This window comes from Cetorhinus maximus, chromosome 18 (assembly GCF_964194155.1).
Source record: "Cetorhinus maximus chromosome 18, sCetMax3.hap1.1, whole genome shotgun sequence".
Classification (NCBI taxonomy): Eukaryota; Metazoa; Chordata; class Chondrichthyes; order Lamniformes; family Cetorhinidae; genus Cetorhinus; species Cetorhinus maximus.
The window spans coordinates 92,435,784-92,461,957 of NC_135896.1; the positions used below are offsets into that span (position 1 = coordinate 92,435,784).

Below are 26,174 nucleotides of genomic sequence, written 5' to 3' on the forward strand. Positions count from 1 at the left end.
TTAAAAGTGCTAAATAAATGCACTATGCCATTATAATCACCTTCCCCCCGACCCTCCGCCCAACCCCTCCACCGAATATAATAACTTCAGTCTTGTGAGCATCATCTCTCCACTTTGCCCCATTACTACTGGAAGAATTTTCTGCTGCCTTACTTCTGCTCTGTGAACTCCTTCCACCCGCTTTTTGAAAAAAAAGACTTCTCAAGGCTCATTCCTCTGATAAAAGCTTTCAGTCACTTCTAATCAGTTCCTTCCTGGCTTGTCAGCTGTCTCTTTACACCTATTTGTGAAATGCCTTGGGAAGTTTTATATAAATGCAAGTTGTACAGCTTCTGTTTTAGTGTTTGGTGTTTTATGAAAGGAATCCACTTTAAGCTAATAACTAGAAAAAAGGGAGCGAGAAATAAACTATGGAAAGGAATTACTCCATTTTGTCATTGCTTCCTTATAGCAAAACCGTTTATAGCTACAACGAGACCTGGGTGTCCTCGTACACCAGTCGCTGAAGCTAAGCATGCAGGTGCAGCAGGTGGTAAAGAAAGCAAATGGTATGTTGGCCTTCATAGCGAGAGGATTCGAGTACAGGAGCAGGGATGTCTTGCTGCAATTATACAGGGCCTTGGTGAGACCACACCTGGAATATTGTGTGCAGTTTTGGTCTCCTTATCTGAGGACGGATGCTCTTTTATAGAGGGAGTGCAGCGAAGGTTTACCAGACTGATTCCTGGGATGACGGGACTGACATATGAGGAGAGATTGAGTCGGTTAGGATTATATTCGCTGGAATTCAGAAGAATGAGGGGGGATCTCATAGAAACCTATAAAATTCTAACAGGACTAGACAGGGTAGATGCAGGAAGGATGTTCCCGATGGTGGGGGAGTCCAGAACCAGGGGTCACAGTCTGAGGAAAAGGGGTAGACCATTTAGGACCGAAACGAGGAGAAATTTCTTCACCCAGAGTGGTGAGCCTGTGGAATTCGCTACCACAAAGTAGTTGAGGCCAAAACATTATATGTTTTCAAGAAGGAGTTAGATATAGCTGTTGGGGCGAAAGGGATCAAAGGATATGGGGAGAAAGCGGGAGCAGACTATTGAGTTGGATGATCAGCCATGATCATAATGAATGGGGGAGCAGGCTCAAAGGGCCGAATGGCCTACTCCTGCTCCTATATTCTGTGTTTCTATGTTTATTTGTGTACCACATTTTATTTCTAAAATTGTTGCTGTTGCAAAAATTAAAACTTGTCACCAAATGTAGAAAATATCTTAACCAGCAATCAAAATGCCAAGTGCTATAATTGAATAAATGGACCAGAAAAATAATTTTTCAATCAGCTGCAGAGTACTTGCATCTAAATTTGAAAAGCTGACAATGATCCTGATTTACTATCTTACTGATGTGATCATTGCGTTCCAGAGCATCTTGGGATAATATGCCTGTTGTTTAACATTATGAATTGGAAAATAGTTTTTCAGTGAAAGACAATCGCTGTTAACAATGAAACAAGAACAAAGAACAAAGAAAAGTACAGCACAGGAACAGGCCCTTCGGCCCTCTAAGTCTGCGCCGATCATATTGCCTGTCAACTAAAACATTTTGCACTTCCGGGGTCTGTATCCCTCTATTCCCATCCTATTCATGTATTTGTCAAGCTGCCTCTTAAACACCACTATCGTACCTGCTTCCACCACCTCCTCTGGCAGCGAATTCCAGACACTCACTACCCTCTGCGTAAAAACCTTGCCCTGCACATCACCTTTATAGTTTTCTCCTCTCACCTTAAATCTATGTCCCCTAGTAATTGACTCTTCCACCCTGGAAAAAAGCTTCTGACTATTTACTCTGTTCATGCCACTCATAATTTTGTAAACTTCTATCAAGTCGCCCCTCAATCTCCGTCGCTCTAGTGAGAACAATCCGAGTTTCTCCAACCTCTCCTCATAGCTAATAACCTCCAGACCAGGCAGCATCCTGGTAAACCTCCTCTGCACCCTCTCCAATGCCTCCATATCCTTCTGGTAATGTGGTGACCAGAATTGCACGCAATATTCCAAGTGTGGCCTAACCAAGGTTCTATACAGCTGCAGCATGACTTCTCAGCTTTTATACTCAATACCCCTGCCAATGAGGGCAAGCATGCCATATGCCTTCCTGACTACCTTATCCACCTGCGTTGCTACTTTCAGTGACCTGTGGACCTGTACACCCAGATCCCTCTGCCCGTCGATGTAAGAATAAATGCCAGCTTCAAATGAAAAATGTTGTACATCTGTATCACTGAATGCACATTTGTTAGCATTTAGGGATTCCACTCAATTGTTTACCTACAGTTTTCATGGACAATCAAATTTAAAACTCATATACTGTAATGTGAAATAGCAAAGAACAAATTTGTGTCAAATGCACAACTGAAAAATCAAAAGAAATTCGAATGTTTGTATTGGTTACCAATGTGTTTGCATATACGTGAAATGTTCCATTCTTATTTGGTATTTTTATCACAAATTGTCTTTTGTACTGAAAATAGTAGATGCAAAACCCTTGATGGCGCTGAATGAAACTGTACGATCATAAATACTAACAGAAAATGCTGCAATAACTCAGGTCCGGCAGCATCTGTGGAGAGAGAAACAGAGTTAATGTTTCGAGTCTAATATGACTCTTCATTAGAACTGAATTCAGTCATATTAGACTCGAAACGTTAACTCTGTTTCTCTCTCCACAGATGCTGACAGATCTGCTGAGTTTTTCTAGCATTTTCTGTTTTTATTTCCCATTTCCAGCATCTGTATAGTGTTTTGCTTTTATATGATCGTAATGCAGCGCACTCTTTCCTCCAAACTACCCAGCACTAATTGGTGCACATTTATTTTACCTATTTGTATGCCTACGTACATCAGATGATTTACGATCAAAAGGAAAATAGTAAAAATGCTGATGCAGGGAATTCTGTAAAAATATAATTACAAAGCCATGGCCAATTTGAAGTTGGAAAATTGTTTTTTTTAATTGAGACAATATTGATTCACTTCCACCAGTGGCAAAACTCCAAGCTTTGGCTCAGAAAAGGGCTGTCTGCACAGTCCTTGGAAGCCTTAGACCAGTCCTTGAGGTTAATTAGCAGACACCAGCAACGCCCATCGCATGATGAACATATATAATATAGCAGCGGGTCAATCGAGTTTCCCCTTCAAACATATTGCAGAAATGCAATCTGATCCCCAATACTCCCCGCCTACCAGAGAGAAGCAGAAACCCAGAGCAAATCAGGGAATGAAAAGAAGTGCTGTAGCTTAGTGAGGTCTAAATGATGCTGTTGCAGCATATACTTTGTGTGGAGCTTATGCTTCACCCTTCCTGTATGCACGCTTAATGTTCCTGTGACTTCTAAATGTTCTACCACTAAAATACATTTGAAGTTATCATTTGTAGTTTGAATGATGAACATCCTCAGCAATCTTCACAATGATCATGACTGACAAATGAGGATCTATCAAACTCATTGAACTATTGAATGCCGTGGATTGATTGACAGGATAGAAGTTTGTATTGCATCCCTAACCTCTGTTCTCTGCGGGAAACGCTTCACAAGCCCTCCTCCCCCTCTCTCTCTCCTCGCTTCCAATAACCCAAGTCACTACCAAAGAGCTCCTGTAAGTGGTTAGAGGAAAGAAGCCTGTGAACATACTCCTTGCTTATACATCTGGTATGTGGCATTGGCTGTAAGAGGAGTCAAATCTTTCTGAATGTAACATCTTCTTTCTCAACCTTCTGCTTTATTACTTAAATATCCTAGTACCATTAAGCCATACAGCAGCTGACTTCCAATTCATCATCAATGTAGCCGTGCAACAATTTATAAATGATTGAGCCTGGATGATTTTGATATGTTTTTGTTTTAATTATTGCACCTTGCTTTCAAAGTAAGGACACAATCAGTTCGAATGTAAAGGTAAACTTTGATTATGACAAAAAATCTAAGCGTATTGCCTGATCATTTGAAGCAATAGTAATCTAACTTAAATCAATGATATTTTGAACTTAAGGCTGAACCAGGTCTGATTGGTGGTACCTCTTTGTTCTCAATACAGGGAAAAGTTGCTAGAATTTCTATACTCTGTGAAGCAGCCTAATGGTTCCTTCACTATGCATGTGAGCGGAGAAGTCGATGTCAGGTGAGTTTTGATTTTGATTGGCTTCTTATTGGAAGGCAGTAAGTGCTGGGAACTGTATTTAAACATGCTTAAAATAATTTGACCAGGCAATGGACATTTGGACAGAGGTATTAATACTTTCAAACTGTGTCTAATATATTCACTGTGAAATATTATAATTAAAGTAAACTGGGCAAAATAATATGTATGATATTGAGCCTTGGTCTCAATTTTTGAGTATTTATCTAATTCTGAATTTTTATTTTCCAGTGTTGGATAATTTACTCCATAGATCACATGAGAGTATTTTCCATTCTATTTCTTTACAATGCAACATTTCAGTTAAAAAAAACCAAATAAGACAGATTATTTGAATTCCCTTATCTTAAAGAACATCTTACTGTCTGGTGAAAGAAAAATGTCACATTCATTCTAATAAACACTTAGGGGATACAATATACAATGAGTGGAATATCTGACATAGGCCTGAATTTTCGTAAAGACAGAAGGGCTCCATGCCTAAACCAAAATGGCGCCAGAGTACCGATTCCAGAAGTCGTGCTCTTGAACACAAGACCCAACCATTTTCACTGGGACTGGGTGGGGGAGGAATGAGGGCGGGAGATATTTTGCACTTCCGTGGTTCATGGAGGCAGCGGCATATTTAATAGTGCAGCTGTCTTCAAACCAAAGCAAGTTTTGTTACTGGGATTTCCAAAACACGATTCATGGACTTTTGACATTTGAGGAAAAGGTCTGAACCCAATGGAGTTCTTTGGGAGAGATCAGCCACCCTTTTGGAGAGGATGTGTATGTATCCCTTCACGATTGTTAAGAATAGACATGAATGTGCATAGAAAGTGGATAAGCTCTGTGGGACTGTCAAGCTGTTAAGTCATTTAAACCCCAAAGCCCTGTAAATTTTTGGGAAAAAAGTCTGCAGTTGAAAAAGAGTGCTTGCAATTTCACTGTTTGTTGACAGAAGGATTAGTGTTGCTTGACTGTTTGCACAACCTATCATTATCGCAATGGGGCATAAGTTCATAGTTTGATGGCTCCAAGTGATTATAAAGAGATTAGCTCTGTTTGACGTGGGGCTATTAATACAAATGCTTGTTTTTATAAGGGATTAAGTACTTGAAGGGTTGACATAGAGGTCTGAGGGGTTCATGGGGGGTATGAGCTGGCATAGTTGGCATGGATGGGAAGGTAGTGAAGGTTGAGAAGGTGGTGGTGAACCACTGCAGCCCATGTGGTGTAGGTACACCAACAGTACTATTAGGGAGTGAATTCCCAGCAATGATGAGGGCACAGCAATATATTTAGAAGTCAGGATGCTGCGTGACCTGGAGGGAAATTTGCATATCTGGGAAACTTTGTATTTTCTAATGGCAGATGCCAGTGTCGTAGGCTAGAGGAATGGCTAGTTTTGGAGCGTAAGTCTTCAGCCCTACAGCTGGGATGTTGTCAGAGCCCATGGTCCTTGTTGTATCCAGTGGGCTCATCCATACCTTGATATTGCGTGGAGTGAATCCAGTTGGCTGAAGACTTACCTTGGTAATGGCGGGGACCTCAGGCGGAGGCTAAGGTGGACCCTTTAATTGTCACTTCTGGCTGAAGATAGTTGTGAACACTTCAGACTTGCTTTTTGCACTCATAGTTGAGGATCGGGCCCTCATGGAGCCGTCTCTTCCCTTTAGTTTTTTAATAGTTTATCACCGTTTACAACTAGATGTGGCTGGACTGCTGAACTTTGATCTGATCCATTAATGATGGGGTCACTTGACTCTGACTATAACATAACAAAAACAGAACTACCTGGAAAAACTCAGCAGGTCTGGCAGCATCGGCGGAGAAGAATAAAGTTGACGTTTCGAGTCCTCATGACCCTTCAACAGCTGCCAGACCTGCTGAGTTTTTCCAGGTAATTCTGTTTTTGTTTTGGATTTCCAGCATCCGCAGTTTTTTGTTTTTACATCTGACTATAGCATGTTGCTTCCGCTCTTTAGTATGCCTGAGCTGCTCCTGGCATGCTCTTCGACACTCATCATTGAACCAGGATCTGCCCCCTGATCAGATGGTAATGGTAGAGTGAGGGATATGCAAGGCAGTGAGGTGACAGATTGTGGTGGAGTACAGTTCTGCTGCTGCTGATCGCACACAGTGTCTCATTGTTGCCCAGTTTTGAGCTGCTGGATCTATTATGAATCTATCCCCTTCAGAGAAGTAGTATTGCGTAACAGAAAAAAGGGTGTCCTTAGTGTGAAGATGGAATTTTGTCTCCATAGCGATTGGGCAGTGGTCACTTCTACAGAAGCGTCAGCGCGCGATAGCTTGGTGTGAACAAGGTCAAGTATGTTTTTCCCTCGTATTGGTTTTCTCTTCATTTGCCACAAGCTCAGTCCAGTAGCCATGCCCTTCCGGTCAGTGATGGTGCTATCACACCACTGTTATGATGGAAATTAAAGCTCCACACCCAGAGTACATTCTGCGCCCTCGGTACTTCCTCCAAGTGGTGTTCAACATGGAGAATTATTTATTCATTTGCTGAGGGAGGGTGGGAGGTGGAAATCAGCAGGAGGTTTCTTTGCCTCTGTTTGACCTGAGACTGTGCAGCCTCTTGAGGTCTGAAGTCAATGTTGAATATTCCCAGAGTCACTCCCTCCCAGTTATACACTACCATGTCGCCACCTCTAGTCTGTTCAACTGGGAGGATAAGACGAACTTGGAGGTTGTAGTGGAGGAGTCTGGAATGTTGAAAAAGGATTATTTAAGCAGGGTGTGTGAATTCTGAATTTCATAACAAATAATTTTCCCTGTGCAGCAAATGTATCAATCTGAGCTCAATGGGTTTCTCAGTTGATAAATGCAGGATTTATATGCTTAGAACAGGCACAGTACTTTTCAGTATAGGCACTCAGCCTATTTGATGGAGCCTTTGCTGATTGAATGTTCTTCCCTGAAAATAAAACCTTAGTAAATCTGATTTTGTTTATCCCTGGTTGCCTGTGGCGAATCTTTCATTTTGTTTGCTTCTTTGACCCTTCCTGCATTAATGTGACATCTCCAGGCTTCAACTTATTGCCTCTCAGTGATAGCAGTCAGCAAGCACAATCCTGGAGAATCAGGGATATTAACCGGCATCTGAGTGTCTTTTGTTGTGTCGATTGGCTTATCAGTGCACCCCATATTGTCCACGTCAGAGCAATCTTTGCTTTCAGTACCCACTTTCCACTTATTCATAGAAAAATATGTATTTGCTTGAAACCTTTTAATTTTATGGATGAGAGACTTTCCAATTTTTATGTCCATTCCACTCAAAGCATCTTGGAGATGTGAATCTGATTTGTTGAGGCATGGTCGCTTTGCTGCCTCATTCACTGTTTTGCTTCCTTTTCACCTTGAATTATGAAGCACAATAAAAGCAACAAACTATTTGAAGGTGGTTAGGATTCTCGGCTACACTAAATATTTCCTTCTAAATGTAAAGGCCCACTCCATAAGTTGTCCCCTATGAACTCAAGTGAAACCTGGTAATATCTGGTAATGTTTCATTACCATGGTGAAGCATAATACGCATTGTCACTTGTTCACTGGAAATGACACGGGCTGTCAGATGATGTGACATTGGCCTTCATAGCGATGGAATAAGAGCTGATGAACTGGCTAAAGTCTACAGGATACATTTCTCTACCTAAGCACGGAGCTGTCAATCAACAAACAAAGCATCTGGCCGGCCATTTAACCTGGTAGCTTGGAAATTAGGCCTACCTTCCACTGGCTTCCAAAACAATGGCCACTTGCTGACTGAAGTCAGTCTCAAAGTCTGTCGGTGCCACATTGATACCTGAAACTGCCTTTAAACTCCATCCGCACCTGATAATTTGGATGATTCTTCAATCAGGAAACTGCCTGCAGTGGTTATCTATTTTCATAAACCTTAAAATTCAAGGGCGGAATTTCATGGTGCCCCGCCCACAGCTTTCCAGGCGCTGGGTCCGTAAAATTCCCGAGATGGCCTTGCCGCAGCCGCAACCCCCAAATCCACCCCCCTCCCGCCTGCCCCTGACTTGTCCGCAGTTTTATGTGGGGCAGTTGAGGCCTAGGGCGGCTCGCCCACCCTATTCCCAACTCAGGCTGAAGCCGTCATTGGCCACTTAAGGATCACATCCTGCGCAGCCTCGATTTTAAAGCTGGTGGGAGGAGTTCAGGGGCGGAGGGGGGGGGGGGAAGTCCAGCAGGTTACCCTGCTTGGGCCTCGAGCTTGAAGGTGGTTGGGGTGGGGTCACCCCCTATCCCGCAGGTCTCACCTCCCCTCTCCACCATGAGACACCCCTCCGACCCCAGCCCTGGACTTCGGGATTTAGAATCTGGGAGCTGCTTGTATACCCAGTCCTGGCCTTTGCTGTCGTTGGCCCAGTAAATGGCTCCAGGGCTGCTGTGATCTGCAGGGATGCACTGCCACCCCTCCCCGCCCCTGGGGGAGAGGGGGGTGGAGTGGGGTGACAAACCCCCATCATTAGAAAAATTCTACTCCATATGTCACTAAATGAGACAGATTTCTGATTAGATTCTCGATGGAATTTGCTTATGTTGCGTTCCACCTTGAAGACCATTTTGCTACTGAATTTCTGCGTTTGGAATTGCCAAATATTCTGTCATAATTGTGGAGGCAAACAATTTTTGAAAATTAATACAGGTACAGTACCTTGAATACAGCTGTCTGAAAACTGGCAGTGTCCAAAAACTGTACTTTTATTTTTAAGCGGGCCATGCAAGAACTTTTAAGCGTTATTAAATAAGTGAAAAAACTTACTGGCTTGTTCGGGGGTTGCTGCACTGGCACAGTGGCATGCCCGAGTAGTTATGTGCTTCGCCTGCCTGTCGTTTCCCACGCTCTGAGTGGTTGGAGCGACCCTTGACCCCATCCGACCCAGCTCGGAAAAATTCGGGGAGTTGCACTTCTCTGCACAGCTTCCATCCTGAGTGTTTCTCGAGTGCTCCAGTGACCTGAAGTGAACACAATTTTTAAGCTGTGGCCTTACCAAAGCACTATCCAGCTTCGGTGTGGCAGTGACCTATACTTGATCACTGTCAGTCTTTATCTAATTACACTATATAAACTGTGAAATGCCTCGGGACCTTTTTTCCGAAATCTGCAAGATCCTAGATTTGGCACGGGCTTGGTCCCAAATTGCCAGTGTTGAGCCTGAACCTGTAGTTCCTTTCTAGAAAGATTGAATTGAGAAAAAAAGTTAGAAAGAAATTCGATAACATCTTAAATGACAAGTCATAGACAATGCAGACTCTAAAAGGTTATTTCAAAAGGAGGCTGTGAAGAGCAGCAGGCTAACATTCTGTCCTTTCACTTCAAGGACTAGAGTTGGAGGGAGAATTACACTGTTGTACGTGATTTTTGTAGAATGAATTTGTCTTGTTGTCTGCTTTGATTAAGAAGTCATTTTGCAGCACAAAACTGCTGGTCATTTTTGCAATTTTGCTGAGAGGCTTTTAAGGATAGCTGTTGAAAGGGGCTGTGCTATTGGAGCTTGGGATTGAGATGCATTACTGGGAATGGATCAGGGAACGTTTATTCCTCAAATCGCTCATGTTTGTTTGGGTTTACCCGATGCTGATGCTGAGTTCTTGGTACCGATGTCTAGATGAATGCTAAACTTTGTCCAAAATGGCAATAGCATCAGTGTTGCGCTATAATAATAAAATTGCTCTAAAGAATTAAGCATTTTTTTCAGAGTAAATATCTTTGTTTATAATAATGCTACTAGTCTTGTCTGGGGTGTAAGGCGTACAGAGTCTGACAATGCAAACGAAGCAAGTCAAATTGTTAATGTACAGGATGCTTAGCTTTAATGCTTTTCTTTTGTTGCCTGATTAAAACTACAGAAATTGCTTATTTGCAAGGGGAAAGGCATTTGTTCAAAGGCTTAAATTTCCTTTTTTGATAAATTATTGACATCCGTGATATGAAGAATAGAAATTACAAATTCATTAGTTCGGAATGTTCCCTACTGATTTTGAACATTGTTGATTAAATGATGCAGGAAGCAAATTCTTTGTTCTACAATTTTGCAGGAGTACCTACTGTGCGGCATCTGTTGCATCCTTAACAAACATTATCACACCAACGCTGTTTGAAGGGACACCTGAGTGGGTGTTAAGGTCAGTACCTTTAAGAGGGGAAAAATCAATAGACAACTCAATTGTTTTCAAAGTGAATTAACAGCCTTGACGTTCAAAATGTTTTGCTTACATGTAGCTTCTAAATAATCAAGTAATGTGTGACGGCTATATTCAAACTGCTCAGATATGCTAAGATCCTTTACTCAGTTGCACTGTTTATTAGATACCTCCATGTTCCCCTTAGATGGGAGTCCTGCAGAATTGCACCCATGACCAGTTGAGCATAGCAGGAACAGTAGTTGAACTGTTGTGAAGAAAATTCTCCCTTTCTAAGATGGTCCCCTCATTCCTCTCCCAAAGAACCTGATAAAGATGCTGAAACTTCTTAAACACAGTTGAGACTGATTGGAATTTGGGTCATCTCTCTGTTTAATCAAATGCTATTTAACTAAAATGCTGTCCATGTTCACTGAACATGTTTGACTATCATTTGTAGCAGTTGATTGGGAAAATCGCAATAAATAGCTACATGTTGCCCTATTCTCTCTGCCCCTTCCTGCATCCATTAATTATTCAGCCCTCCATAGTGTACAGGAAGTATGGAATTGCTGTTAGCAGGGAGTCAAGTACCTCCTGTTGAGTCTCTGAACTATTGTGTTGTAGGTTTTTTTTATCCTCAAGACAATTCACGAGCATTTTTAGATCTGACCTGGAAATCTGTTTATAATAATATGTGATGTAAAATGCAAGTCAAATAATTACAGGTTTAAGCCTATGACTGTATTTGGAAAAAAAAAGATTGCTGAGAGTAAACAAATATTCAAGAAATGATCTCTTCTTTTGAGAAGCAGTCTTTTTGCAATTTGCCCATGATTTTGGACCAAGTTCAGGATTCATTGTTTCAAACTGATCATTTCATGTCAAAGCAAAAGGCTTAAAAACCACCGGTAAATATGAAGGATACACTGAGCCAGAAAATTGAGCATAGCCTTGCAGCATATGCCTTAGCGCGCCCCGCGGTAAGCAGCAGTTCAGAGGGATAATGTGTAATTGCTTGTGACAACCTTTGTAGAACAGTGACAACTTTCTTTCCTTTGCAGATGTCAGAACTGGGAGGGTGGGATTGGTGGTGTACCTGGAATGGAAGCCCATGGCGGCTACAGTTTCTGTGGTATGGCTGCCATGGTCATCCTTAAAAAGGAATGGATGCTGGACCTCAAAGCTTTGTTAGTAAGTCAGAATTTCTCTGCTTTTTTCCCACATGTTTAGTTTTGTTTTGTTTAAAATAATAATGTCTGATTGTGATCAGGGACCTCAGCTGAAAGAAGAGATTAGATTAAATGTTGGCTCCTAGTTGCAAGTACCAGAGTGACTACCTTGGTATTGACCTTAGGATGTCTAGACTGCCATTATATTTCTACCCTGTTGGAGCAGTGAACTACCATCTATTCAACAATAGTGACAGACCAGTATATCTAATTTTGTAATTCTTCAATCCTCAATTGACTGTTTTTGATTCCACTTTTGTTTATTCCAAAATTCGTAACTACTGCATTCAAGAGTTTATACATCTCGACAAAAATGATATTGTTTTAAGTGTGCTTCGTCATAACCCACTGAAAGATTTTTACTCCAGTCATTGAATATTAATCTTCTCCACTATTTTTATAGAGATGTATATACTCATTTATAGAGAATTTTGGATGATCACACAGGGCAAACATACTGAAATGATGATAGCTCATTTTTGTCCTCAAGCTTGCAAACCTATTAATACCAAATGGAACTGGGATTATTTTTTTAGTGACTGTGGAGATTTTTTTTTCTTTCCCAGAAAATGGTAACTGTCACTTGAACCGAGTCATATTTGACCTTTGGGTGGCAGCTGTTACAAGACATGCCAAAATAAAAGATCAAAGACTGTGTTCCACCTCAGTGTCAACTGATCTGTCTTCTTTCTTCGAGTCTGAAGTCACATCTTCACCATTTGCCTCGTGATATTTTCTTGAGTGCATTTCCTAGACATGAACTAGTTCACGTTAAACGCTTGTCCACTCTTGGACCCGGATCCCTGGACGAATTGGATTCTGGCGCACGTAATGCCCATTTTAAAAAAAGGGTGACTTTCTAACCTGTGTCTAACGCTCTAGCCAACACTGTAACTTTTATGGTACAGAAAATATGGGATTCTTCAATTCAAAATTAATTTGTAAATATCCAGCTGAAGAGAAAGTGATTAACAAAAGGATTTCGTAAAGGAAGGTCAAACTTACAAACATGGTGGAGCTCTGAGGAGTTGAAACTTTTGTGGGTGGAGGAATGCAGTGATGTGACACACTTGTATTTCAGAAGCCTTTGACGCAGGGAATTAGAGAAGATGGATTGTTGTGGGGAGGGTAGCAAATTTGATTTTTTTTAAAAAAGCTGGTTAGAAGGGAGAAGGCAGATTAAAAGTTAAGGGTATTTCTCAAGGTGATTGGATTTGGGTTGCACAGTTCTGTTCAGGGATCCCATGAATGACTTAGATATAGGACTAAACAAAGTGGTGTCCAAATTTGCAGATGACACTAAACTGGAAGGCATAGTAAATAATTCTGAGGTCTAAGAAAGCACAGTGGGATATTAACAAAATAGAAAAAAATGTTGCAGATGCTGGAAACCTTAAATGAAAACAGAAAATGCTGGAAACACTGAGCAGGTCAGGCAGCATCTGCGGAGAGAGAAACACGGCTGATTACCTGTCATCAGGGCCGGAATAGTTAAATTGTTAGAAATAGTTTTTTAAAAAAGGTGTAACCGGTTTTAAGCAAGTGCAGACAGGGAAAAATGGGGTGGGGATGAAAGAACAGAAGGGAAGGGCTGTGGACAGCAGGAGAGATCAAATGACAAATGAGTTGATGGGGCAAGGTGAAACGGGCTGGTAATGAGATAAGTAAAGTAACAAAGGTTGTGTCTAGATGCGGCGTAAACATAATACCTGTACACTGTAACCTCCATTCTGGAAATCTACGATGCGGAAACACAAGTTGTCCTGGAAATTTTGAGCGGACCCCAGCAACTCTCGGACCCGCTACACAACTGTTCAGGGTGCTGCAATAATTACAGAAGGCGTGAACTCAGTGACCCACAAATATCTTTTTTATTGTCCCACAAAAAAAGCAGGGATGTTATTTAGCCCTATCTGCCTGACTGAAACCAGGTGGAAATCGCTGTGTGACATCCTCACTGACGTCTTCAGTATTAACCTGCCTGAAGCAGACGAGGGCCTTCTTTAAATATGCAGATCAGGGTAAACAGGCTCCAACTGCTCTTGAGCCTGAGCTGGGAAATGGTCTCTTTCCCATCAAATGTCCTTCGACCAGCTGCCACATTGCACCCATTTCGGGATGATGATGAACCCAACAGTTGTAATCGCCCAGGTCTTACACAGCCGAAGCCAGTGGAGGAGAGTTTGCTGCTCACCTTGCATAGTCCCTGCCTCTACCATCCCTATTTCCATTCCTGGTTAAATTGGGCTTTGTATTTCTAATCCACTAATTAGCTACCCCAAGTTTTGAATACTTTTGTGCCTCCCTGAATGTCATCGGCATCATTTTAGTGTAGCACTTTGGGAGCAGGAACCATAGAAAAGTTACAGTGCAGAAGGACGCCATTCGGCCCATCTTGTCCGTGCCAGCCCGAGGACACCCAAGTGCCCTTTCTAATCCCACCTTCCTGCACCCGGCCTATAGCCTTGCAGCTTACAGCACTTTAGGTGCAGATCCAGGTACTTTTTAAAAGAATTTAAAGTTTCTGCCTCTACCACCAATTTAGGCAGAGAATTCCAGACACCCACTGCCCTCTGTGTAAAAAAAAAGTTCTTCCTCATGTCCCCCCTACACCTCCTGCCACTAATCTTGAATCTATGTTCCCTGGTTCTAGAATTCTCCATCAAGGGAAACAATTTTATCCTGTCCACTCTATCTATTCCCCTCATAATTTTGTACACCTCAATCAAATCACATCTCAGCCTTCTTTGTTCTAAGGAAAATAACCCCAACCTATCCAATCTCTCCTCGTAGCTACACTTTTCTAGCCCTGGCAACATTCTTGTAAACCTCCTCTGCACTCTCTCCAGAGCTATTACGTCCTTCCAGTAATGTGGTGACCAGAACTGCATACACTACTCCAGTTGTGGCCTCACCAGTGTTTTATACAATTCCAACATTATAACCTTATTTTTATATTCTATGCCTCTGCCAACAAAGGAGAGCATTCCAAATGCCTTCTTTACAACCTTGTCTACTTGAACTGCTGCCTTCAGGGACCTGTGTACTTGTATGCCAAGATCTCTCATTTCATCTACCCCTCTTAGTATATTCCCATTTATTTTGTAATTCCTGTAACTGTTTGACCTCCCTAAATGTATGACCTCACACTTCTCTATGTTAAAATCCATCTGCCACTTTACCGCCCACTCCACCAACCCATCTATATCGTTTTGGAGATTATGACTATTCGGCCAATCTTTGTGTCATCTGCAAACTTCCCAATCGTGCCCCCCCATGTTCACGTCCAAATCGTTAATATATAATATTAACACAAACAGCAAGGGTCCCAACACCGAGCCTTGTGGAACACCACTTGAGGCAACTTTCCATTCGCAAGGGCATCCATCGACCATTACCCTTTGTTTCCTGTTACAAAGCCAACCTTTTATCCAGTTTGCCACATTACCCTAAATCCCATGGGCTTTTACTTTCCTGACCAATCTGCCATGTGGGACCTTGTCAAACATTTAATATACAGTATTTGAACGAGTGAAACAATTTTTTTTTGTGCTGTGTTATGACGTTTTATCAGTTTTATGTTTCAGGTGAATATTTATATCAACATTGTTTTCCAGTTCACACATCTGTGGTTAGGCATTCTAATGTTATTCTATAATTCAGAAAATTGTACAACCCAGAAATGACTTGGTCCAAAGCATTCTGGACTGGAGAAGTTACAGAATAGTGGAATTATTCCCAACAGCTGCTGTAAAAATGTATGGGAGCCCAGATTATAATCTGAAATTGTTGGAATCAATGTTGAGGCTGACACTAATTGATGCAATACAATTCCTCCAACTTACATTTAGAACAGTGTAGGAGGCTAAGAGCAGCAGGTCAGAGTGGGACTGAGACACAGAATTAAAATGACAGGCAAAGGTGACAAAGCAGTCACCTAACCCTGTGCTTGGTCTCCCCAGTGTAAAGGAGACCATTTTGTGAGCAGCAAATACAATAACAAAAACTTGCATTTATATAGCACCGTTAATGTAATAAAACGTTCCGAGGCGCTTCACAGAAGCATTATAAAACAAAATATGGCACCAAGCCACTTAATGAGGTAACAAGTCTGATGACCAAGAGAGGTAGGTTTTAAGAAATGTCTTAAAGGAGGAATGTGAGGTAGAGAGGTGTAGGGAAAGTGCTCCTGTGCTTAGGATGTAGGCAACTGAAGGCACGGCCACCAATGGTGGAGCGGTTAAAATCGTGGATGCTCAAGAGGCCAGAGTTAGCGTGATGCTAACGTGGGGTTAGAGGAGGTTACACAATAGGAAAGGATGAGGCATTGGAGGGATTTGAAAACCAGGATGAGAATTTTAAAATCAAAGCATTGCTTGACCGGGAGACAATGTAGGTCACCAAGCATAGGGTTGATAGGGGAATAGGACTTGCTGCGTGTTAGGACATAGGCAGCAAAGCTTTGGATGACTGCCAGTTTACAAAGAATCATGTTTGGGAGACCAGTAAGAAGTGTGTTGGAATAGTCAAATCTAGAGGTAATGAAGACATGAATGAGGGTTTCAGCAGCAGATGGGCTATGATAGGGGCAAAGTGGGGCACTGTTATGGAGGTGGAAATCGATAGCCTTAGTAATGGCATGAATATGAAGTCGGAAGCTCATCTAGGAGTCAAATGTGACACTGAAGTTGCAAGTGGACTGGCTTAATCTCAGACTGTTGCCAGGGAGAGGGTTGGAGTCGGTATCAAGGGATTGAAGTTTGGAGCGGGTCCAGAAACGACGGCTTCAGTATTTCCAATAGTTAATTAGAGGAAATTTCTGCTGATCCAGTACTGGATGTTGGATAGCAGTCTGATAATTTGGCAAAATGGAAGAGTCAAGCGAGGTGGTGGTAAGGTAGAGCTAGGTATCGTCAGCATACATGTAAAAACTAACATTGTGCTTTCGCTGATGTCACTGAGGGTAATTTGCAAAGTCGGCGAAGTCAAGCATTGGCTTTTTGTGGAGAGAGGGTGATGATGGCAGATTTAAAGGAGAGTAGAACAACACCTGAAGGGAGAGAACCGTTTACAATACCCACCAAGTTCCTGCCATCATCAAATTCTCAGCTTCTACTCTGTTTATGATCCAGTCTGATTGTGGTTCTCCCAGCCCTGTTTCTAAGTTCCATAGTTCTGTGCAGTCAGTTCTATGTAAGCTGAGACCATGTCTGCATTTAAAACAACTGCTTGTACTAATATAGCACCTACAATGTAGTGAAACATTCAAGACACTTCATAGTCATTGCTACAGTCTTATGCACTCCTTGAAAAGCAATAAGCATGATGGATTTTCTAAACACATTTTCTAGCACCGTTGAATCATTCATTTGAACTTGTAACATTGCTATTAATAGGAATTACTGAAGCATCTTTAGACAAATTGGCTTTTTGCAAATAACATAATTATGGGTTTAAAGTATATCTGTCCAATCATAGTGATTTGAAATTCTATTTGCTAAGTTATAATTTAGGAATGCAAATTGCCAAATTCATTACAATCTTGCATTTGGGCATGCTTGAGTTATTAGAATGAAAGTAAAGGTATGGCACCATCTAGCTTTTACGTTTAAATTGCAGCCCATTCCCTTAAGCATACAGGTTTATATCAGGTACGTCTCTGGAAATTCAAGCTTTGCTGAATGCTTGGTTGTGAAAGAAATTGTGCTAATTTGCTGTTCTATCACAATCCTTTGTCTGACAGTCTTCATGTGTATTATTCATCCATCTCTTGTTAGTAGAGTGGCACAATATCATTGGTACAGCTTATATGTTTGTAGTGGTGGCCTTTTGCTGATAAACTAGTTTAGGATGGGTTTGTATCTGAATACTTTTAAATGTTGAATGGAGTAAAAATTGTTTTTAAATGAATGCAGTAGAACCTAAAGTTTGCACTTGGAAATGTATGAAGCAGGAGCTTTTAAGAAAACATAATTTTTGAACATTATTCATCAACACAAACTTTTAATGAAATGCATTACATTAGTAACAAATAGAATAACATGACTGATACTGAGGCCTTGGCACCAGGCTAGGAGGTTACAGTTTGCTGCAGTTGGCAATTAAATGTTTACTGACTAAATAAGTGTTTAATAAACTACATGTTTACTGTTGGTGCTTTTTGTAAAAAAGAGTTTTCAAGAATCTACTTCTGCATATAAATTTGTTAAATTTATGATCAAAGTAGTTAGTTCTTAGTAACAAGTTAATCTGGGTAAAGATGCAGGATCTGCATTGTCCTTCTAATAGGTAGTTAGTTGGGTGTTGGGGAGTGTCAGATTAAGGTGACTAAGCCTTCAAGAGCGAGCCCAGACTGTTTTTTCATATCCTCAACTCAAAACAGGGGCTGAACAGCACTGATTTGGTGTGAGATATGTTGCACTTGGTAGTGCATGGTTATGCCCACCTCAGAGAGATTTCAGCTCCTTGCAGCTAGTAGCTAAAGCTGGTTAGCCTTTGTGTTTGCCTCTCTAGAGGGTAGGCTCAACAGGTACTAGATTTCATTCCTTAGAATTACTGAAGTGGTTACCTTTTATGGTCTTTCTATGTTCCATGGGAAATGGCTCATAACCCTCTCAATCCTTCTGGCTGCAGAACCAACTGTGATCCAGAAACAGAAGTGTGAAATTTGTGGCGTTCGCTTGGGACATCATGCATGTGTTGTATAATCTTGAGTTGGCCTCATTGCATTTTGCTGCAGAATTGTGTTGAGTATCTGACTCCAAACCCCTTGCTATTCTTTTTCCATTAACCACTGGCCTACGTCTTGTTTCCAGGTCCCCTAGGTTTTTTTCACAGAAGGAGTAGAGGTAGACTTCTGGGTGGGTGGGCAGTGGGGGCGCCATTGGGGCTTCTGCTGAGCCCGTAAAGTACTACTGGGTTCTGGAGGAAATGTTGAGTTCAGAGATAACACTAGTGTTGAGCTGGGTGAGATTTAATTTGTCATAATACCAGTGGAAGGTGCAGGTATACTTTATAAATAGTGATAGAGACTGCAAAAGTAATGGGGTTGTGTCAAATTTGTCAAATTAGGCCACAGTTGGAGTATAGTGCAGTTTTGCGCACCCTTTTATAAAGCGGGTGAAAGCCACAGAGAGTATAGTGTTTATTCACCCCAGGATAATATCAGGTAAGGGAGGAAAGGAGTGAGATACTGTTTCCCATTTCCATTGGAGCTGCAACGAGCAAGAAGAGATTTTGTACAGACTTTTAAATTGATTAGGGATATTGATAGTGACTGAGGAAGACTTCCTCAAATGTTGGTTTGGTGTTGGAACATCAAGGTCTGACTGCACAGAGAGAAGTTTGCACCAATTTGTCAACGCAATGGCTTGAAACGTGGAAGACTTTACCTACGAGGGAGTAGTTAAGGCAGAGACTTCGGCATCATTTATGGGAAGAACGGATTAATATTTAAGGGAAAGGAAAATATGGAGCTCTGAGGAGAGATCCAAGTTCAGAGAGTAGGGTTTTAGAAAATCCTGCACAGTAGCTGTCAGGCCGACTGTTTTCTCAGATTGTTACTTCTCATTTGATATTCACTGTCCTGAGATTAGGATATTGAATGATTTTGTGCGTTTTCTGGGGGTAGGAGAGGCGGGTGTGTGGGAATGGGGTGGACAGGTGTCCTGTAGTTCCTTGTTACATGCACTGTGACTTCAACGTGCAACGGTTAAAAATTCTCTGCTGATCAGAGTGGTGAGGTTCTCAATTTGCTTGAGTAATGCAATATTTCTGATTTTGCAATTGCCACCATAGGGTGCAAGTTGGAGCTTCTCCACCTTTCACCTGTTTGCAGTATTTGGCCCTAGTGTGACTGGAGAATCCCACCAACTGGTAATGGGCCTTTGCGTTCCTCCATGACACAAATGAGATATCTTTGTTTTCATTTACTTGGCTGTACATGTAAATCTAGTTGTACTGTATACGTAAGCACCTTAAAAACCAACTGCGGTTTGCATTCCTGAACTAATCTTATTTTACAATGTTGCAGAATATGTTGATTTACAAAGGATGGAAAAGAGATTAATTCAAACTTTAACAACTTTGTGTGATTTGGTTCCATCAATAAAAGATTGACAGCTCCTTTCTAATTTTAAATGGGAGGATATTCAAAGGCCAGGACATCCTGGTAGTTCTTTAGTCGGGAATACAAAAGATGGTGGGTCCGGTTTATAAATCTGAGAAGGAGATAAGAAATTATTGAAATTTCGAAGGAAAATTTTAGATTAGTAGGACTCCTATAGTGGAGAAATTAAATAAAACCAGACGATCATTTCAAACTCTACATACAAAGAATTAGCTTAGTTTTTAGAGTAAAGATTCTTTTTCATCATTCAAGGGAGTTGGTGCAAGAATGTCTACTATCAGTTTGATTGTATGATGTGATTACTTATTTGCTTATTCATCTTTTGTAAAATAAATTCACTTGATGCTTTTAACTTAAAACTAGGTCTGATGTGATGTCCTACTACTTTCGAAACCCGGAGTGAGATCTTAGAGGCACAGAGTAAATTCAGCAGCTTAAAGCAATTACCAAACAGAGTTTGCTGCTTGCTTCCCAGGCACATTACTGAAAGCCTAACTAGCTGGCAAGGCGAGGATAGACGCTGTCAAAGGTATGGGGAGTTGGGGCTCACCCACACAGTCACCAGAGCCAAAATAACCTTGATTAACAAGGTTAGAAAGGAACCAAAAATGTAACCGCTTCTCTTTTCGAAGCTCTCTGTTCCATACCTTTTATATTTTGTATCAAATTCCTCTGGATTTGTGCATACAATTTGGCAGAGGTAACGCTCATGATGCATCCTCCTTTATATGCCATCCTGGCTGCCTCCCACCACAATGTAGAGCCCCTGCTTTTCGGCAATCTTGTGTTGGGGGGGGTGGTGGGTGGAATTACCTCGAGAGAGTTGAAGGGTAATTGAAGAATGAACTGGGATGCTTATTGACCAGAGTGTACTGTTAAGTAGGACTTCTGTAATAAGAAATAGTTTACCTTGCAGCGCGACTTCAGTGACTTGCGTAGAAAGCGAATTCTTTCTTTGTGGGATGCAAAGATCGCCAACCATCCACCAGGATCATGTCGTTTCCCTCCAGTTTTTCTGGGCAGTCTGTGTCTATTAGGAACTTGTCACCCAAATAGTGGAGCGCCAGGTCTTCACCCCAGGTTAACGGAGTTAGTTGAGGGGTCAAGTTAGGGAAAGGTGTCCCTTTCCCCTGGCTGAAGGATCTAATTTGACCCTTTCTCCACTTACTTGGCCTGTGATTAGCTAAACCCTTACTTTATCCCTTCTGTCTGAGAAGATTCTGTGCCTTGATTTCAGGAGGCTGTGAATTCAAAGTCCATTCCGGGGCTTGAGCGCATAATTTAGGTTGAGACGACCTGGTGAGAGTACTGTATTTTTGCGAGTCCATTTTCTTGATCAATCTTCCTGTTTAAGTGGACATTGGTGTTGTGGCAGTGTTCGAAGAAGGCAGGGGTGTTCGTCAGGTGTCCTCGCCAAAAATTAATTGCTCAAACAATAGCACCAAAATAGATATCTGATTTCTCTCATTTGGTATCTGTGGGACCTTATGTGCAAATTAGTTGCCACAGTTACCTCCAAAACAGTAATGACTACCTTTTAAAAAAAAAAATAATCTATTGAAAGAAAAAGAAAGACTTGCATTTATATAGCACCTCTCTCAACCTTAGAGGTTTATAGCTAAGTAGGTTCTTTTGAAGTGCAGTTGTAAGTGTTGTAATGTAGGAAAAGCAGCAGTCAGTTTGCATACAGCAAGTACCCACAATGATGACCAGATAATCTGTTTTTGTGATATTGATTGAGGGATAAATATTGGCCAGGACACTGGGGATAACCACCCACCACCCCCCCCCCCCACCCAATTTTTTGATATCGTGGCATGGGATCTTTTATGTCCACCTGAGAAGGCAGACAAGGCCTCATCCAAAAGATGGCACCTCCAGCAGTGCAGCACTCTCTCAGTACTGCACTAAAGTGTCAGCATTGAGCTTTGTGCGCAAATCCTGGAGTGGGACTTGAACCTGGAACCTCCTGACTCAGACGTGAGAATTCTGCTCACTGAGCCTTGGCAGGCATATTCTGTCCTCTGTTGACGAGCTAGGAGCTTCACATGCTTTGGGCTGCAGTTTTGGGATGTTTGCCAGGTTCCTTATGATTCTCTGGCGATGTATTATCTGTGATCCAGTAATGACTTGCTCCCTTGTTTCTTCTGAGTTCTATTGGTGACTATGCTCGCAGCAATCAGCTCAGAGATCCTTAGTTACGTTGCTAGCCAGCTCATAAGGTCTTAGGCGGCTGTTTATAACTAGGCTTCTTTTCCAGTTTTTTTCCCTCATGCGGAACTTAAAAGCCAATTTCCATTTACTTAGCCCCCACTCCCCAACCAAACTGTGACCCAATGCAACCAATAATCTTGGATAATCTCGGGAAACGAAGTGTTCCTTGGAAAAAGTACGGAAGACCACCATACACTGCTGACCTTGACAACGGATGGAAAATACCACTGACAGGCCATAAGACTTGGACTGAAAATGGAGATTTGAGTTTACTAAAAGCTAAGATTAACAGCAACTAGGTTTAACAAACGGTGGAATTAACTGGATTGCAATAATTGACTTAATCCCAATGTCCCTTCCAGAGCAAAAGTCAAGAATCCAATATCATTTTACTACAGCACTGATTCACAATTGGACCATGCAAAGTTTTCGATGAAAAGCTTTTGTGTGAGAAGGGCAAGCTACAGAGTTCTCTGTTCAGCCTCTAGTTGATTTGGTGATACAGTGAAAGGGAACTTGGCTCCAAAGACTCCATTCCCAGTACTTCTCCCTTCAATCCAAGCTCATACAATTAAAGAAGCCAAGAAAGAATTCCTAATTAAAAAAAGCTATAATGCACTCTGAAAAGTTTCTTGAGTGCAGCACTGAACAGCCTCAACAACAAAAAACTTGAATTTATACAGCAATTTTAATATAGAAAAACATCCCAAGGCACTAGAAGTCAGCTTTCCATGGGTAGCCAATGTGGCCTTTTGGATCCCAGACCTTGCGCATACTTAAGATAACACAGCCATATTGCAACAGTCTTGCGTTCAAGGTCACCAGGGGCCATAAACAAGTCATTTTTGTGTTGGCAGATTGTAACCAAAGAGGATTAGTACTTGGGCCTCCGCTACATCAATGACTTAGATGAGGAGACCGAGTGTAACGTATACAATTTGCTGATGATGCAAAGCTAGATGGGAAAGCTAAGCTGTGAGAAGAATTCAGACATGCTGCAAAAGGATAGGCAGCTTAAGTGAGAGGAGAAAAGGTGGCAGATGGAGTAAATTGCGGGAAAAGTAAAGGTGAGAGATAAGTGAATGTCAGTATGCAGAGAGATTTGGGTACCCTTGTACATGAAAAACAAAGTTCACATGCAGGTACAGCAAGCAGTTAGGAAGATAAATGGTATGTTAGCCTTTATTGCAAGGGGGTTGGAGTATAAGAGCCAGGAAGTTTTGCTGCAATTTTATAAGGCTTTGGTAAGACTAGACCTGGAGTACTATATACAGTTTCAATCTCCACCTAAGGAGACCTATTTCCTTAGAGGGGGTGCAATAGATTTACTAGATTCATCCATGAGGAGAGATTGAGTAGAATGGACCTATATTTCCTGGAGTTTTGAAAAATGAGAGGTGATCTCATTGAAATGTGTAAAACTCTTAGAGGGTTTGACAGAGTAGATGCTGAGAGGTTGTTTACTCTGGCTGGAGAGTTTAATCTATGTGTCATAGGCTCTTGAAAAGTAGTCAGCCATTTAGGGAAATTAGAAATTTCTTCAGTCAATGTTGTGAATCTTTGGAATTGATAGATTCTTGAGCACTGAGGGAATCCAGGGATATGGGGATAGAGCAGGACAATGAATTTGAGGTTGAAGATCAGCCATGGTATTACTGAATGATGAAGCAAGCTTGAGGGGTCGTATGGCCTACTCCTTCCCCTGTTTCTCATAAGTCAGTGGCCAAAGGTCATAGATGGAAGAATAAATGATTCATGGCCCCGTGAATAACCTTTGTTGGTTTTGTCTTCTGAGTTGAGTTTGTATCAAGCAATGTGCACAAATAGTCAGATATTCCTTTTGAAGTGGGTACTTACACATTAGACAGCTTTGTGTATTTTTCACCTTCCCCCACATAGAGAAACACAGCTATCCAGAAAGTCAGAAATGGCATTCTTAATCTCAAAATATTGGCAAGCTATAAATTACAATTGAAATGAATACAATTGAGAAAATCTTCTGCTCTGACAGTAGATAGATTCTTGAGTCTGTCAGTGTGCTGGGACTCTGTAGCCAGACATTGGAGGAGTATGGGATACTAGGTTTGAGGTTTTGAAACATGAGGAAGCTCTGTCATTCACAGAATGTGCACAATGCTGCCAGGTGAATTCTTTCATATACTCATTGCTGTTCTCGTGTTTTGCCAACTGAAATTGAAGGCGAAGTTGGTGGGGAACCGATATGGTTTCTTTCAGTGCAATGCAATAGGTGAAATAGGCAGCTTCAGCAAAATGGGTTATGGCCTTCCATCGGATCCTTTTATAATCAATAAAGACCTCTCTCAGTCACCTCTTGGCCTTCTCCTTTCTAGGGAAAAGAGCCCCAGCATGTTCAAATTTTCCTGATGAATGTAATTTCTTGATGGCCATAACTTTTCAGCTCTGGTACCATCTCGTAAATCATTTTTGCACCTTTTCCAGTGCCTCTGTCCTTTATGTAATATGGGACCAGAACTCTGCGTGGCACCCCAGTGCGGTCTAACCAAGCTTCTATACAAGTACACAACCTCTCTGCATTTCAATTCTCTGTCTAGAAATGAACCCCAGTGTTTTGTTTTTTTTGTTCATTTTCCATGGTCTTATTAACCTGCATCATGAATTTCAGTGATTGGTGTATCTTTACCCCTAGGTCCTTTGCTCCTCTGCCTCCTTTGGACACTTACAATCCAAACAGTATGGGCATCCTTATTTTTCCTACCAAAATGCACCACCTCACACTTTATGGTATTGAAATTCATTTGCCAATTCAGCGAGTTTATATTCTCTAAACCTCTCAATTTTCCGATTTAAATAGCTACCCTTAACCTGGGGGCAGGTGCCAGAGGATTCAAGGGAGTGGCAAATGTGACACACTTACTGAAGAAAATGTGTAAGGACATTCCTAGTAACTACAGGCTTGTCAGTTGAACGTCGGTGGTGGGTAAGGTTTTAGAAACAATAATCAGGGGAAAAAAATCAAGAGGCATTTGAAGCGGTTTGAGTTAGTTACGGAAAGCCAGTACGCATTTGTAAATGACAGGCTGTGTTTGAGTAGTACAACTGAATTTTTTGATGAAGTAACAGGGAAGTTTGAAGGGAACGCAGTGGGTGTTGTCTATGTGGATTTTGACACAGTACCACATAAAATGGCTGATTAACACAACTGAGGCTCATTGAATAGGAGGGTCAGTGAGAGCTTGGATAAAAATTGGCTTAAGGACAGAACACAGCGAGTTGTGGTAATTGGTTATTTTTCATACTGGAGGACAGTAGATGTTGATGTTCCCCAAGGGTCAGTGCTAGGACCACTGCTTTTTTGATATATGTAAATGACTTGGATATTTGAATACAGAATAAAATTTCAAAATTTCCCAATGATACCGAACCTGGATGTTTGGCAGACAAGTGAGGATGATGACAATCGATTGCAACAGGACAAAAAGAGGGTAGCAGAATGGGCATTCAAGTGGCAGATGGAATTTAATACAGAGAAGTGTGAGGTGATGCATTTTGGCAGAAGGGATAGGAAGGGGCAATATATAATTAAGTGGCACAGTTTTAAAGAGTGAAGGGAAAGACGGACCTGGGGGTTCAGGTGCATAGATCTTTGAAGGTGGCAAGTCATTGGGAAAGCAGTTAGCAAAACATATGGGATCCTGGGTTTCATAAATAGAGGTATTGAGTACAAAAGCAGAGAAGTTATGCTGAACCTTTATAAAGCTCTGGTTAAGGCCACAACTGGGGTATTGCGTCCAATTCTGGTCTTTAGGAAGGATGTGAGGGTCCTTAAGAGGATGCAGAGGAGATTTACCAAAATGGTTCCAGGGATGAGGGATTTTAGTTGCATAGTTAGGTTGGAGAAGCTGGGTTTGTAATCCTTGAAGCAAAGGAGATTGAGGGGAGATATGATAGAGGTGTACAAGATTATGCAGGTTTAGGTAGTGTAGACAAGAAACTTCCCATTAGCCGATGGTACAAAGACTAGGGGAAACAGATTTAAAGTTTTGGATAAAAAATGCAGGGGGATGTGAGGAAGAACTTTTTTACGCAGCAAGTGGTAATAACCTGGAGCTTGCTTCCTACAGGGATGGTGAAAGTGGTGAGTGATTTCAAAAAGAAATTGGATGGGCACCTGAGGGAACTAAACTTACAGGGCTACGGGAATCGAGCGGGAGAATGGGTCTGGATTGCTCAACAGAGTGCTGGCATGGACTCGATGGGCCGAACAACCTCTTTGTGTCTCTGATT

The 26,174-nt window shown here is 41.6% G+C and overlaps 1 protein-coding gene across 2 annotated transcripts in view; it reads left to right on the forward strand.

Annotated features, from left to right (window-relative positions):
* The window catches only part of fntb (farnesyltransferase, CAAX box, subunit beta), a 76,475-nt gene that overhangs the window by 32,958 nt on the left and 17,343 nt on the right, over positions 1-26,174 (forward strand). For both annotated transcript variants that reach the window (XM_078563186.1, XM_078563187.1), the window contains 3 exons: positions 4,095-4,178; positions 10,251-10,337; positions 11,399-11,528. In XM_078563186.1, the coding sequence (XP_078419312.1) occupies positions 4,095-4,178; positions 10,251-10,337; positions 11,399-11,528 (301 nt within the window). The remainder of the gene's footprint in view (positions 1-4,094; positions 4,179-10,250; positions 10,338-11,398; positions 11,529-26,174) is intronic.